We start from the raw sequence: 12,340 nt of genomic DNA on the forward strand, positions 1-12,340 counted from the left end.
ATCATGTTTTGATTAAAAATGTTACATGTGATACATGCAAAGAAAGTGATGTATTATGTGCTTACGGTTTCTCCCTACACTTTGATCTTAGCCAAAAGGCCGAGAAGCGATAGGTATACGGTTTCTCCCTTTGCAACATAAAAAGAAAACCAGTTTATCAACTTCAAATGTTACAGATTTAAAAAAAAAAAATCAACCTCAATAAGCAGGTATTAAAAGGTGTATAATTTTCTCATTAAAAGTAAGATTTAATTGCCTTTGACAGTAAAAATTTCTTTTTTCTCCAATTGGAAAATCCCAAAGTTATGAAAATACCGATATACTAGTAAGCTGCATCCTGTCAAAAATCCAATTAGGTAAACATTAACAAATTTTTGACCAAGAGAGCATACATGGTCAGCTTATGCAAAAGTTATTCTTATTTACATGATTTATTTATTAAATATGAATGTCTGTGTTGCGATTGACAATAGCTCGTTTATAGGAGCTACATAATTGCATGACCTGGAATTATTATACACATAAAAGAAACCATCTTTTTTTTCTCTGACCGTAGTATTTGAAGTATTTTTTTAAAATGATAGAATGAAAATTTGTTGTGATTATAAATTATATCACTTCATGAAACAACATATTTAATGTGTATGTTACTATTCTACAAGATTTCGCTACAACAGGAAAATAAGAAAAAACAGCAATGATCCTGCTGTGAGTTTTCACTTCTTTTCTATTTTAAGTATCGTTTTGTTCGTATTTTAAATGACCGTTTTCAGTTCTTACCAGCTGTATGAGAAAAGCAAATTTTGTGCACTTGAATTTGCCTTTTTTTTCAAGAAGGACTCAAATTTTTTCAAAACACAGCCGTTTCTTATTAAATGTCTTTAATCTATATAATCTAATCTATTTAATTTAATCTAATCTATTGTTTCTCTTTTTAGCATCGTTGCATTTACATTTTTATGATAAAAAGAACGCAGAATGATTTTCAGTAATTGTTTTCCAAATTTTGTATCGTATTGGGATATTATTCAAAGGGTAAAATAAAACTGATGTCAAACTATTCCAAAAATTCTCCAATGACGTCACAGCCATCCACCAATTGGAGACGGTGTTCCTCTCGTTCTTGCAACCCACAATGTCATGAAATAAGGGATTTATTATTACACACGTTGACTCATATTTAAAGCTCTATTAAATTGTCTGTAGTTTTTCGTTTGGAGCGATTGCTGGAAAAGGCGTACGTATAAATAATGATAAATTTAGTCAATATGATATGATTCTGTAGATTTTATTGTGTATATTTAATTATAAGATTTAATATACTTTCTATTTGAACGAATTGTATGAAATATTGTCATTTCGATCCTGTGAAGGAACTTACTTTCGGATTGTTGCTATGCTAATGTTAACAAGTGTTGTTGCAAATCTGAGCGGATTTAAAGTATTAATCTTTAATAATTAAAAAATATGCACTGTGCCAGGAATTTTATCATATTGATTTATGAATTTAAATTTCGTATTTCTGTAAACAAATAATATCATGTAAGTATACAAGATTGAAAACAGTTGGTTTCGGTTTCTGAAATTGTTGTTATTTATCTAATTATCAATTAGGTGTGCACTTTGGCAATGCACATTTAATTATTTTAATTCTATTATTGTGATAATAATTCTGAGGTTTAACACCATATGCTGTCACTTTGTGTTTACGAGCCCCTCCATGTTGCGGAATTTGAAATATGCCGCTTAAATACATTTATCTCTTATGGAGTTTTTAATATTTAATGCATTTAATTTGCAATACAATAAATTAATTAAACAGGGCTTCATAATAATATCTCTTTTTCCAAGCAAACTTGCATTGATTTCATTTTAATGAAGTTTTATTCAACCAGTACATTTTATTTTCTGTTTAATAACTTTAAACATTTTATAATTTTTATTTTCTGCCTTATTTTAATAAGGTATTTACACCAAGGAATTGAGAAAACTAATTTAATTATTTTCTATTATTTATTCTTGGAATGTTTAAAACTTTATTATTTTTTTATGTTTTTTAACTTTTTAAGAATTTTTAAAAAATGAAAGGAAGAAAATAGAAATTGAGAGGAAGGAGTATGATATGTAGTTAATAATTCTTCTCCAAGCCTCTAATTTGACAGTGCTATATATATTTTAATTAATATCCATCAATGTTTTTAAAACACTTCATTTCAATTTATTATTTATCTTTATTTATGCTTTTTATACAAAGTATTTATTCAAAATTTGGGTGTGTGTATGAATTTAGCACTCTGTGAACAAACATCTGGATTTCATTTCTCATATTTTAGTTTAGTTTATTGTTAATGTATTTAGAGGTTGCAAATTTGCAAAGCTGTATTCCAGCTAAACTAAACTTAATTTTTAATATTTTATGAAAAAGAGAGTAGTTTGAGAATGTAACTTTGGTTCTAAAGAAAAGGTAATTTGATAACATTAGTATATTTTATTTTGGTAATTTTTGTCTTGTTGGATAGTGAAGTACTGCATAGCTTTCTTTGCCTTAATTTGAACATTAGTTTTAATGTATATTTAGATAGAACAACAGATTATGCCATGAAAAAAGAATTATCAAGAATTTAACATTAAGTTTGAATTAGTATTAATTTGTTTCATTCTTATTTTGTAATTATTTGTAATAAATTATTATTTTGTATTGTATTTATAATAAATTTTTATTTCTTAATTTATAATTCTTGATGCTATAGAATTCGGCAAATGTTTGCATAGAAAGCAATTGATAACTATTGCTAAATATATCCTATTAGTTTTTATAGACTGATTAATATAATTTAATTATTGGATAACCATTTTTTGAAACCTTTAAGTTGTAAATTTATTATTTTCTAATTTTAATATTTTTATCATACAAATTTTTTCTATCTTGCAATTGGATAAGAAAATAGCACTGATGTGCGATTCTAAATTCTACTTATTTTGACAATCCTAACTTAATTGAAGTTCTTTTAAATTCAATTTTGTTAATATTTTATATTGAAAAATGGGAAAGCCTTATCATTTAGAAGTGACAAATTCTTGTATGAATATTATTTTATACCAATGGAATCATACATTAGAATTAGTATGTAATCATTAATATCATTTTAAGTACATATTTATATTATATGGAAATAAATTAATTTTTGGGTTAGTTAGACAACTTTATGATTGTATTATTAAATTTGAAATGAAAAATAGAGAAATTTCTTATTTTTATAGAATTTTTTACTGACAGCAATAGTGAAAAATCTCCTTTCTTGCAGAATTTTTTTGGAAATTGTAAAAAATTATAAATTTTCATATATAAATGTAGCCAGTTATAATTTCATTTACTTGCTCTATTAGTTATAGATCTAAATATTGCTGGTACAGAAGCATTCAATTCTATTGATATTTCATATTTGAAAAAAAAAATGCCCGTTTCATACTCTTATTAATTTTATTATTAAAAAATCAAACTTAAATACCATTTATTGGTGTAGTTACTCCTTGACTCCTAGTCAAATTAATTTCTACTAAATTTTTATAGCATTGACATTACAAATAATGCATATCAATATCATATGTGCATAAGAAACATATGATACTGATATGTATCCACAACAAGCATGGTTCACACAAAGCGAGAAATAGGATAAATATGCATCTCTTTTGCAATACTTTGTATTATTTTGAAGGTTTGAAATGTAATGATCTGTAGTTGATGCTTCTTATGATTTATATATATATATATATATAAAAACAACAGAACAAACATTGGAAGTTCCCTTCTGCCTTAAATTATTTTATAAATGTTGTAAGAGGAGAAAGAGTATAGTGAAATTGCTACAGCTTATCTTTTCGGTGGTAATTTATGGATAAATTTTCTGACTTACCAAGAAATATGGTTTATTTATACTTTCTTTATTTTACAAGTTTTTTTTTCTGCATTAAGAATAATTCTTAGTTAAAAGGCATTTTTAATAGGCCTCTTCTTTCTTCTGAATAAGATGAGTAGAGAGGAGTTAGGCTGAAATTATATCTAATTAAAAAAAGTGCAAGATGAAATATTAATGTAATAGAAGATTTAACTAAGGAAAAATCTTAAATATTTAAATGAAATATTAAAAAAAAAAATATCATTAGAACACTTTAAGTATGATAAATAAAAGCTACAAAATATTTATTTATAAGTGTAAAAATTTCTTTATTTTTTAACTTTTATTTTGACAACCATTTAATGCAATGGTTGTTAAAAGATAAAATTCACGTCTTAGGAAAGAGAGATTAGAAACAATTAGGATGTGTCAGAAGTATTAGTAATTTGTAATCTTGTTTTATGTAATATATATATATTATTCCTTTTGTTATAACTCTGTTTAATTGTATCATTTGTGTAAGAAAATCATTTGGACAGTCTTTAAGACACTTTATTACTGCAGATAAATATCTTTTGAGTGTCCTTATTATTGAAATATTTTTTACTACTAAATGCATTGTATCATTTTCTTAATGCATTGAATACATTTGTATTAAATTGTTTTGTTCAAATAAACAATTCATACTTATTTAAACAGTTGCTTAAATTTGTGGATTTAGTTATAAAGCATGGCATTAATTTGAATTATTTTTTTAGCTGCTTTTGTATGAGTCAGAAAACTGAGAAGCCGACGTTATCAGGTCAACGAATTAAGACCCGTAAAAGAGGTAAATATTTCAAATTTAATTTAAATAAAATTATGAGCAAATAAATAATGAAGTTCTAAAAAAATTTTGATTCAGAATGTTTTCATTTTTGTTTCTGAATAGAATTTATATTGCATTTAATTTTTAAAAAAATTTTCTTCTTGTTGTTACTTACATTTCTTGAACTGGTGTCATGTTTTTAAAACCAGAAAAATTATTTTTCTGTATTAAAACTTAAGTTTCTCAATAGTACTTACTGTATTCTAAATTTTAGTAAGCACTTTTGACTGACTTCTGAAATCTTAGAATTTTAAAATTGTAACTTAAATAATACTTTTTTGTTAACATAAATATTGATGTGTGTTTTGATAGAATATAACAATTAAAGTGCTTTGTAAATGTTGAATTTAAAGATTTTATTATAATATATATACAGTTAATTATTTTATTTATATTTCTTCTATAAATTTATATTGTAGGTTAGTTCTGAAATAGTTTGTTTTTATAAAACTGCATTACATTAAGATAATTTTCTATTTTTATACATTAAAAATTTTTTAAAAAAAATTTAGATGAAAAAGAGAAATACGACCCTACTGGTTTTAGAGACGCAATCCTTCAAGGACTTAACGAGAGTGGGCCTGACTTAGAATTGGTTGCCAAGTTCTTAGACACTGCTGGCTCTAAATTAGATTATCGCCGTTACGGTGAAACTCTCTTTGACATTCTTCTGGCTGGTGGAATACTTGGTGAGATTTAATTTCTAGTTTAACATTTGATATTTTAAAACATAATTCTGAAAAAAATATCGTCCTTATAGGTGTTTTTCCATGTCACTGTGCATTAAGTACTAAAGTTTATAATCAAATCTTATTTGTAAAGTATTTTTATAAATTATATAATAATATATTGAAACATCTAAAAATTCAAAATGGGGAAATTCTGTAGTTTTAAGGCAAAAATGTGATGTCTCTTCGTTTATAGTTTTTTTTAATTCCTTCCCTGCAATTCTGATTTCATATTTTATGCATTATATTTTGAAAATTTGTTTTAAATTTTCCAGCCCCAGGTGGGACCTTAGCTACTGAAGCTGATCCACTTAAAACATCACATACCGATGTTTGTATATTTTCTGCAGATGATAACTTGGACACACTAAAAACTTATGCCCAGGTAATTAAATTTGAAAACCCTGGGATTTTCAGTTGTGCAAGTCCTCTCACAAATGTTTGTGATAACTTTTATATGGAAAATTGTTTTTTTTAGGTAATTACAAAGCTGACTAGACGTTACAAATATTTGGAAAAGACTTTAGAGGACGAGTTCAAGAAGGTAAATTTGATTAATGATAGTTGTTTGTGTCTAGAGTAAAGTGTGTTGGAAAATTTCATTGATTGTTTTAAGTATGTAGTTATAATTGTTCTGTTAAATAATTTTCATTTCAAAGAATTTCAGCACTCCTTTTCATTCCTTTCTTCTTCATTTTTTTTTTTTTGCCAATAAAACTAATTATTTCTCTATAGCTGTTTGTGATTTCATATAGGTAGTGTAAGAAAAATATTCAAGAAAAAAAAAGAAAGAATTTGGAAAATGAATGCGATTCCTATTTTACTTCGAACCTCTCTTTCAGTATATAGATTATTCATGTTTAAAACTTGATCAGAAATCCTTGTAATAGCCAATTCAGATTTTATTTTCATTTATAATGTGCATAAATAAAGGAATATATTAAGGAATTAAATTGAAAACATATTAATTATCTTTAGTCTGCAGAAAAAATATTTTCAGAATCAGGCAGAAGTGAAATGGGTTGAATCTCTTCAATAAAAATTTACTTGTATTTTTATATGTATCTTGTATGTAATACATCTCCTGTTTAAATATATATTGTGAATTTGAGATTTTGCTAATTATTGAAGGGCTTCTAAATTTTAAAAATGAATTGCATTATTGCAACGACTTGCAAAAATATTTTTAAAAAGAAATCTATCCTCAATATTTTTATCCTTGATTTGAAAAATATAGTATCCAGGTTTTTCATAATATGCCTAGAAGCTCTGTAATAAAGGATTAAATTAAAAAAAAACGATTACTGTGGTAGCTTATGAGTATTTTATAATTTAATTAATGTGAATATAAGGTATTTAATTCTTTATATTCACAAAATTTAGAATTTTTCTGACCATCTGAAGTGAGAATCAATAGTCATTAGTCTTGGTTTTACATGAATTAATAACAAAAAATTGAATCCAAATCTCGGATATATTAGTTAATTTTGAGAATTTGTTTATTTGATGAAAATCAAATTCTTGAAAAGTATATGGAAGTGAATTTGAAAATATCTTTATAAATGAAATTTTTAATATTTCATTATATTTTTATCACCAGAATCTAGCAATTCTGATTTTTATGGTTGTTAATATTCTAATCATTAAAAAGATTTATTAATATTCCATAAATCTTTTGAAGCAGTTAAATGTAGTTATTATGAATAACCTGACAATTCTAAATAGATGGCCATTTTTTTTTTTTACTATCAATGTTGCTTACATGTGACACTCTAGTTTCTTTATCTGGATTCAGAGTTATAAACCTACAATAGAAGTTCTTTATCAGTGTACTAAAATCATTAAAATCTGTACTTTAATGGCTGATTTTCTATAAATTTGTTAATATTTGTATTGAGCTTCTTTAATATTATCTATGTGACCAAAAAATAAAGGTGCAGTGAAAAAAAATCAAATTTATTTTTTTTGGATTATGTATGAGTTTTTTTTCTCCTCTCCTCCAAAACTATAGACTTGAAAGATTAAATACAGCTCTGAATTGGATTACAATGCAGTATTAACTATCTTTCTTGTCTGTCTCTAAGATATAAATGTTGCTAGGGATTAAAAAATTTCATTACTGACGAATGGCATCATGATGAGTAATTAGCTGATTGGGAAGTTAGTTTAAAATCAATTGTAAAATTTCACACATGCAAAATTAAAAAAACCGAAAATAATTATTATAAGATAAATTTTTATTTAATATACCACACTTTTAGTATGGATTATTTTCTTTTAGCTCCATATTGCCTGAAAATTTGTGATTGTTCACAATCATAAGTCTTTATGAAATGTTTGAGAATAATAACATTTATGTTACAGTAACTTGTTTTTGATTGTGCTGTTTTTCAATTGCTGCTAACCATCTTTTTCCCTTATTTCAAGAAACTTTTTTTAAAAAAAGAAAGTGTGTAAAATATTTTTATGGCAGAAGAATTGAAATATATTTAAAATGTTTTTTACTTTTTTACTGAAGCTGAATTTTTATATTTGCAATTAGTGTAATCAACTTGAAACAATTTGTATACCTTATATTAAACAAAAAAGTTGATGGCGAAATTTTCATAAATTTATAGCATAATATGCATTTAATACATGTTTAAATTAAGATCAGTATAATAAAAAAATTAAACCTTTCCTTTACTAAGAAATATTAATTATTTTAAAGTTTTCTTTAAGATGTAATAATTCAACTTTAAGTTGACATGTTTGAAAATTTTGCAGTTTTCAGTGTATTTTGAATTCTTATGTAAAATTTATAATTTGAATGCACAATCAAAACATGGCAAAATAATTATTTTGTTTTAGCTAAAGTTTTTAAGAGATTGAACATTACCTCCTTTCATTGTCAGATCATTGATAAACACTATCTTATTTTTGACTTTTATAAAAAAAAAAAAAAAAAAAAAAAATGAGAACAGATTCAAATAATTTAATTCTTGGATTTATTTTCTCAAAGTATTGAATGCATACTCTGTACTTTCATGAATAATGGAAATCACATAACTGATATATATGTTTTCATGAATTATAAGATGATCGTCAATGAATCAGTCAGTTCATTTGATTATTTTCCTATCTATGGGGGGGGTAACTTCTGTTGTATCTACTTTACTTACTGAGTATGTTAACTTGTTTTGGTATTCATGAGTATTTGAAATGTCATACAAATTTCATTATATTCTAAACTTTCTTTTTAACAAAATATTGGAAGTGCAAAAGATGTCTTGCTATAAATTGTGAATTATGTTATGAACAACAGGAGGACATTCTTTAGTTGTTGCAGTATAATGTAAATATAAAATACATTATATATTCTATTGTAGTAGCACACAGCAATTGTGTATGAAAAAAAAGGACTGTGCATTAAAATTTATCATATTGAGGGTTTACTGAATTTGCGTTTTGTTTTATTGCTCTTTATAAGTGCAACTGGGGAAAAAACCCTGGTTAAGTCAATTTTTTTTAAAATTAGAATATTTATTAAGTTTTGGATATTATCTGATTCTTCAATAACCTATATGAAGTTAATGTATGGATTATATGGAAGGGGAATTATGATAATTTTTTTCCTACTGAGTTGTTGAAAGCTTTTTAATTCAATCTACTTTGATTTCTTAATTTTTTATAGCTAAAAAGATGAGTTCTTTCTTTTTCCTAATTTGTGTTTGTCTAAATTGCATGCTATCGTAAGCCGTGTTAATTGTTGAATCAATGAATTTTCATTCTGTCTAAATGGGAGTTCTCTTTATCCTCTCCATCCAATTTTTGCTCCATTCTTCCTGTTATGCAGACCAATGGCAGATTTATGCATTTGTAGTCCTAGGCAGTGTATCTTATGAGAGCCCTCTTTTTTAATTACCAGTCAATTTACTTTTACATTTCAACATGTTGATTATTTTTTATTTCATTTTGATAAAATAACATTTATTTTTTAAATTACATATTATGGAAAAAAATACTGTAAGTAATAAAATTCTTGATAATTAACCATAATTGCTAGAGATTTCCTTATTTACAAATAAAAATATGTAACTCTTAAGATAGATTATAAATAAATATAATATTAAAAATTATTTTGCAGAACCTATTAAATAATGTAACATAATCAGTTAAATGAATAATAAATATTTCAATTTTTGTAAATAACTAATTATTAATTGATTTGCTAATTCTTTACTTATTGTAGTTCCAGTATATTGTAATACATTGCATTTAAATTAAAAATTTTTTTTTACTCATTTTTAAATTAACCTTCCTGTGCCCCCTCGCTTCGTCTTGTCCTCAGCCTTGTGGGAAATCTGTCACTTACTTGATCTGTATTTTTGCTTTCTTTTCACTTCTCTCCTTAGTCGGAACTTATTATTGTAAAGCCTGAATAGAATAATTATTTTAAGGATTTAACTCCAAGATTTGCTTTCACCTCTTTATTTTATATGCATAAATGTACATGCATGACTAATTTACTAAACCATATTAAAATGGGTGAAGTTTTTCCAAATTGTAAATTAACAAATTTAAGAAAATTGGAAGGAGCATAAGTTTTGGAATATAGTTCCATTTTTTTATCTATCTTTATTCATAATTATCTAAAATGATAGTTTAAAATAGAATTGGGAGTTGGAAATACTTGTAATTATTAGGTTGATTTTTATGTTGTAGGTTTGGAGGCAAATTCTTATTTATTTGAAATATTTTTACATTATCATTCTTTTTTTTTTTCTTTCATTTGAAATGTGAATTTTTCTTTTGGTGATTGCAGAAGTTTAAAAAGAGTGTATCTCTCCATTTTATTAGGTGTTGGTGTTTCTAAAGGGGTTCACTCCTCTGCAGAGATCTAAATTAAGCAAAGTCACTGCTATACTGCTTGCTGGAGGGCAAATACCACCAACAGTATTGTCTAAAATCTTACAAGATCATCTTGTAAAAGATGGTAATTTTAATTGTTCATTTGCTTCTTATATTTAGCATAATAATACACATACAAACATAATAGCATTTAAAATTTTTTCTCTTATGTTATGAAACCAACTTTTAAATTGTTTTAGGCATCGCATTGGAATTTATCATGGATGTTCTCAAAATTTGGCTTGGAGAAAAGGATAGTGCAACTGTTTGGGCTTCCCTTAGAAAGGCCGGGTTAGATTCTCGCTTGATGGTTAGTTGCCTTGAATTTTGTTGTTATTTCAATTTATTTCTTTGAAATATAAAAGTACTTACATTTTTTGGGGCTATTTTAGGATTTTTTCCCTACGAATAAAAGAAGCATTGAAAATCTGACTACTACTTTCAAGTCGAATGGATTGAATCAGCTTCTGGATTATTTGGTAAATTATATTTCTATTATATTGGAATGCAATTTTGATTTTTTTTTATTAAACATTTTTATCCAGCTTTTTCACATTTTAAACTTTTCTGTTAGTATAAAATGATTTGACAATTGTTTTTTGTATGTACTTCCTGATGTGGAAGAATTCTGAAATGTTTTTGCATTGATGTGTTCCTTTTAATAATACAATACATTAATATTTTCAGAACTTACTTATATATAAAATAAAATTTGATTCCCCACAAGAGGCATGATCTAGTAGTGAATTTGAGAAATTGTTTAAAGGATTCTATAAAATTATAATAATGAATTATACAATATATTTAAAATTAAGGAATAATTATTAATGGAATGAAAAGTTACACAAATGCATACTTTCAATAGTGTGATAAAAAATAGAAAATTGTGTCAAAATTTGAGGAGGGAGAACATAAAGTGTGAAATGTTGAAAACGATATGATTGAGAAGTAAAGGTACATTGAATATCATTAGAAAGAAAAATTTTATACATTTATTAAAACTGTATGTTTATTATAAATGTCATAACTGTTTCAATTTCTCTGCAGTATTTCTATTAGCACCTAGCATTTTTATGCTTTGTTTTTGCTTCCAGATTCTTGAAGTATTTTTACTTTATTAATAATCATTTTTATGTGGATTGTTTTTGGTGCATAAAATTGGATGTATTTGTGCTTTTTTTTTTTTTTTTTTTTAGAGTTTGCTCCCATAGTTTTAAACCTTGCTCTTGAAATAATTGTTAAATTCAACTTACTTATCCTTACCAGACTAAATATCCTTAGATATTTGTATCAAACTGAGACGTGAAATTTAGATATGTAACTTGTGAAATGCATGTATACATATGTAGGATAACTTCTTGAGAATTTTACGCATTACAGAAACATGAACTTATTTCTTGATAATTTTAATAATGGCAATCGTTAAACTTTTACTGTTTGGTTTTGTTTAAGCTATATTTTCCTTTGGAATACTTTTGATTGTATTTTTTGAAAAGAGTTGAATTCAGAGATATTATGAAAGAATAATTTTTTTTGTAGTGTAAAAGAGTGAAGTTATTATCAGTAATATCTTTACCATATTGAAAGAAAATTAGGGTATCAGTCTGAAGTCAGCAACTCGCTTAATTTTACTCTTTACTTATAGAACTAGTTAAGTTAAAAGAAGTTTCCTTATCTAATACTGAATATTTATGAATGACTATAATTTATAATTTTTTTATAATTATATGGATAAGTAAGGAGTATAATAGTATTGTTAATTTTCCCATTATCTTTTTTTGGAAATATAAGTATTTAAACTTTTTGATTGCTTGTGATGAAAATATAGTGGAAGTTAAAAATGGATATATTTTTGAAATATTATATATTGATTTAACCCTTTGTGCACAGGTTACTTTTGGGGAATACTTAAATCAGGTTATCGTACTTTATTCCATCATGTTTTTTCCCAAAGT

At 25.3% G+C, this 12,340-nt stretch overlaps 1 protein-coding gene across 2 annotated transcripts in view; it reads left to right on the forward strand.

Moving 5' to 3' along the window:
- The first annotated feature begins 1,094 nt into the window (after nucleotides 1-1,094).
- Nucleotides 1,095-12,340, forward strand: part of LOC129958290 (eIF5-mimic protein 2-like) — a 30,982-nt gene continuing 19,736 nt past the window's right edge. The window contains exons 1-8 of one of the 2 annotated variants that reach the window (XM_056070660.1): nucleotides 1,095-1,237; nucleotides 4,658-4,728; nucleotides 5,280-5,456; nucleotides 5,771-5,880; nucleotides 5,974-6,039; nucleotides 10,335-10,470; nucleotides 10,586-10,695; nucleotides 10,778-10,864. In XM_056070660.1, coding sequence (XP_055926635.1) covers nucleotides 4,668-4,728; nucleotides 5,280-5,456; nucleotides 5,771-5,880; nucleotides 5,974-6,039; nucleotides 10,335-10,470; nucleotides 10,586-10,695; nucleotides 10,778-10,864 — 747 coding nt within the window. In that variant the 5' untranslated portion in view covers nucleotides 1,095-1,237; nucleotides 4,658-4,667. Of the gene's footprint in view, nucleotides 1,238-1,523; nucleotides 1,543-4,657; nucleotides 4,729-5,279; nucleotides 5,457-5,770; nucleotides 5,881-5,973; nucleotides 6,040-10,334; nucleotides 10,471-10,585; nucleotides 10,696-10,777; nucleotides 10,865-12,340 lie in introns of those variants that run through there. The other variant, XM_056070661.1, reaches the window with a different exon arrangement.

This window comes from Argiope bruennichi, chromosome X1 (genome assembly GCF_947563725.1).
Source record: "Argiope bruennichi chromosome X1, qqArgBrue1.1, whole genome shotgun sequence".
In the NCBI taxonomy this organism is placed as follows: Eukaryota; Metazoa; Arthropoda; class Arachnida; order Araneae; family Araneidae; genus Argiope; species Argiope bruennichi.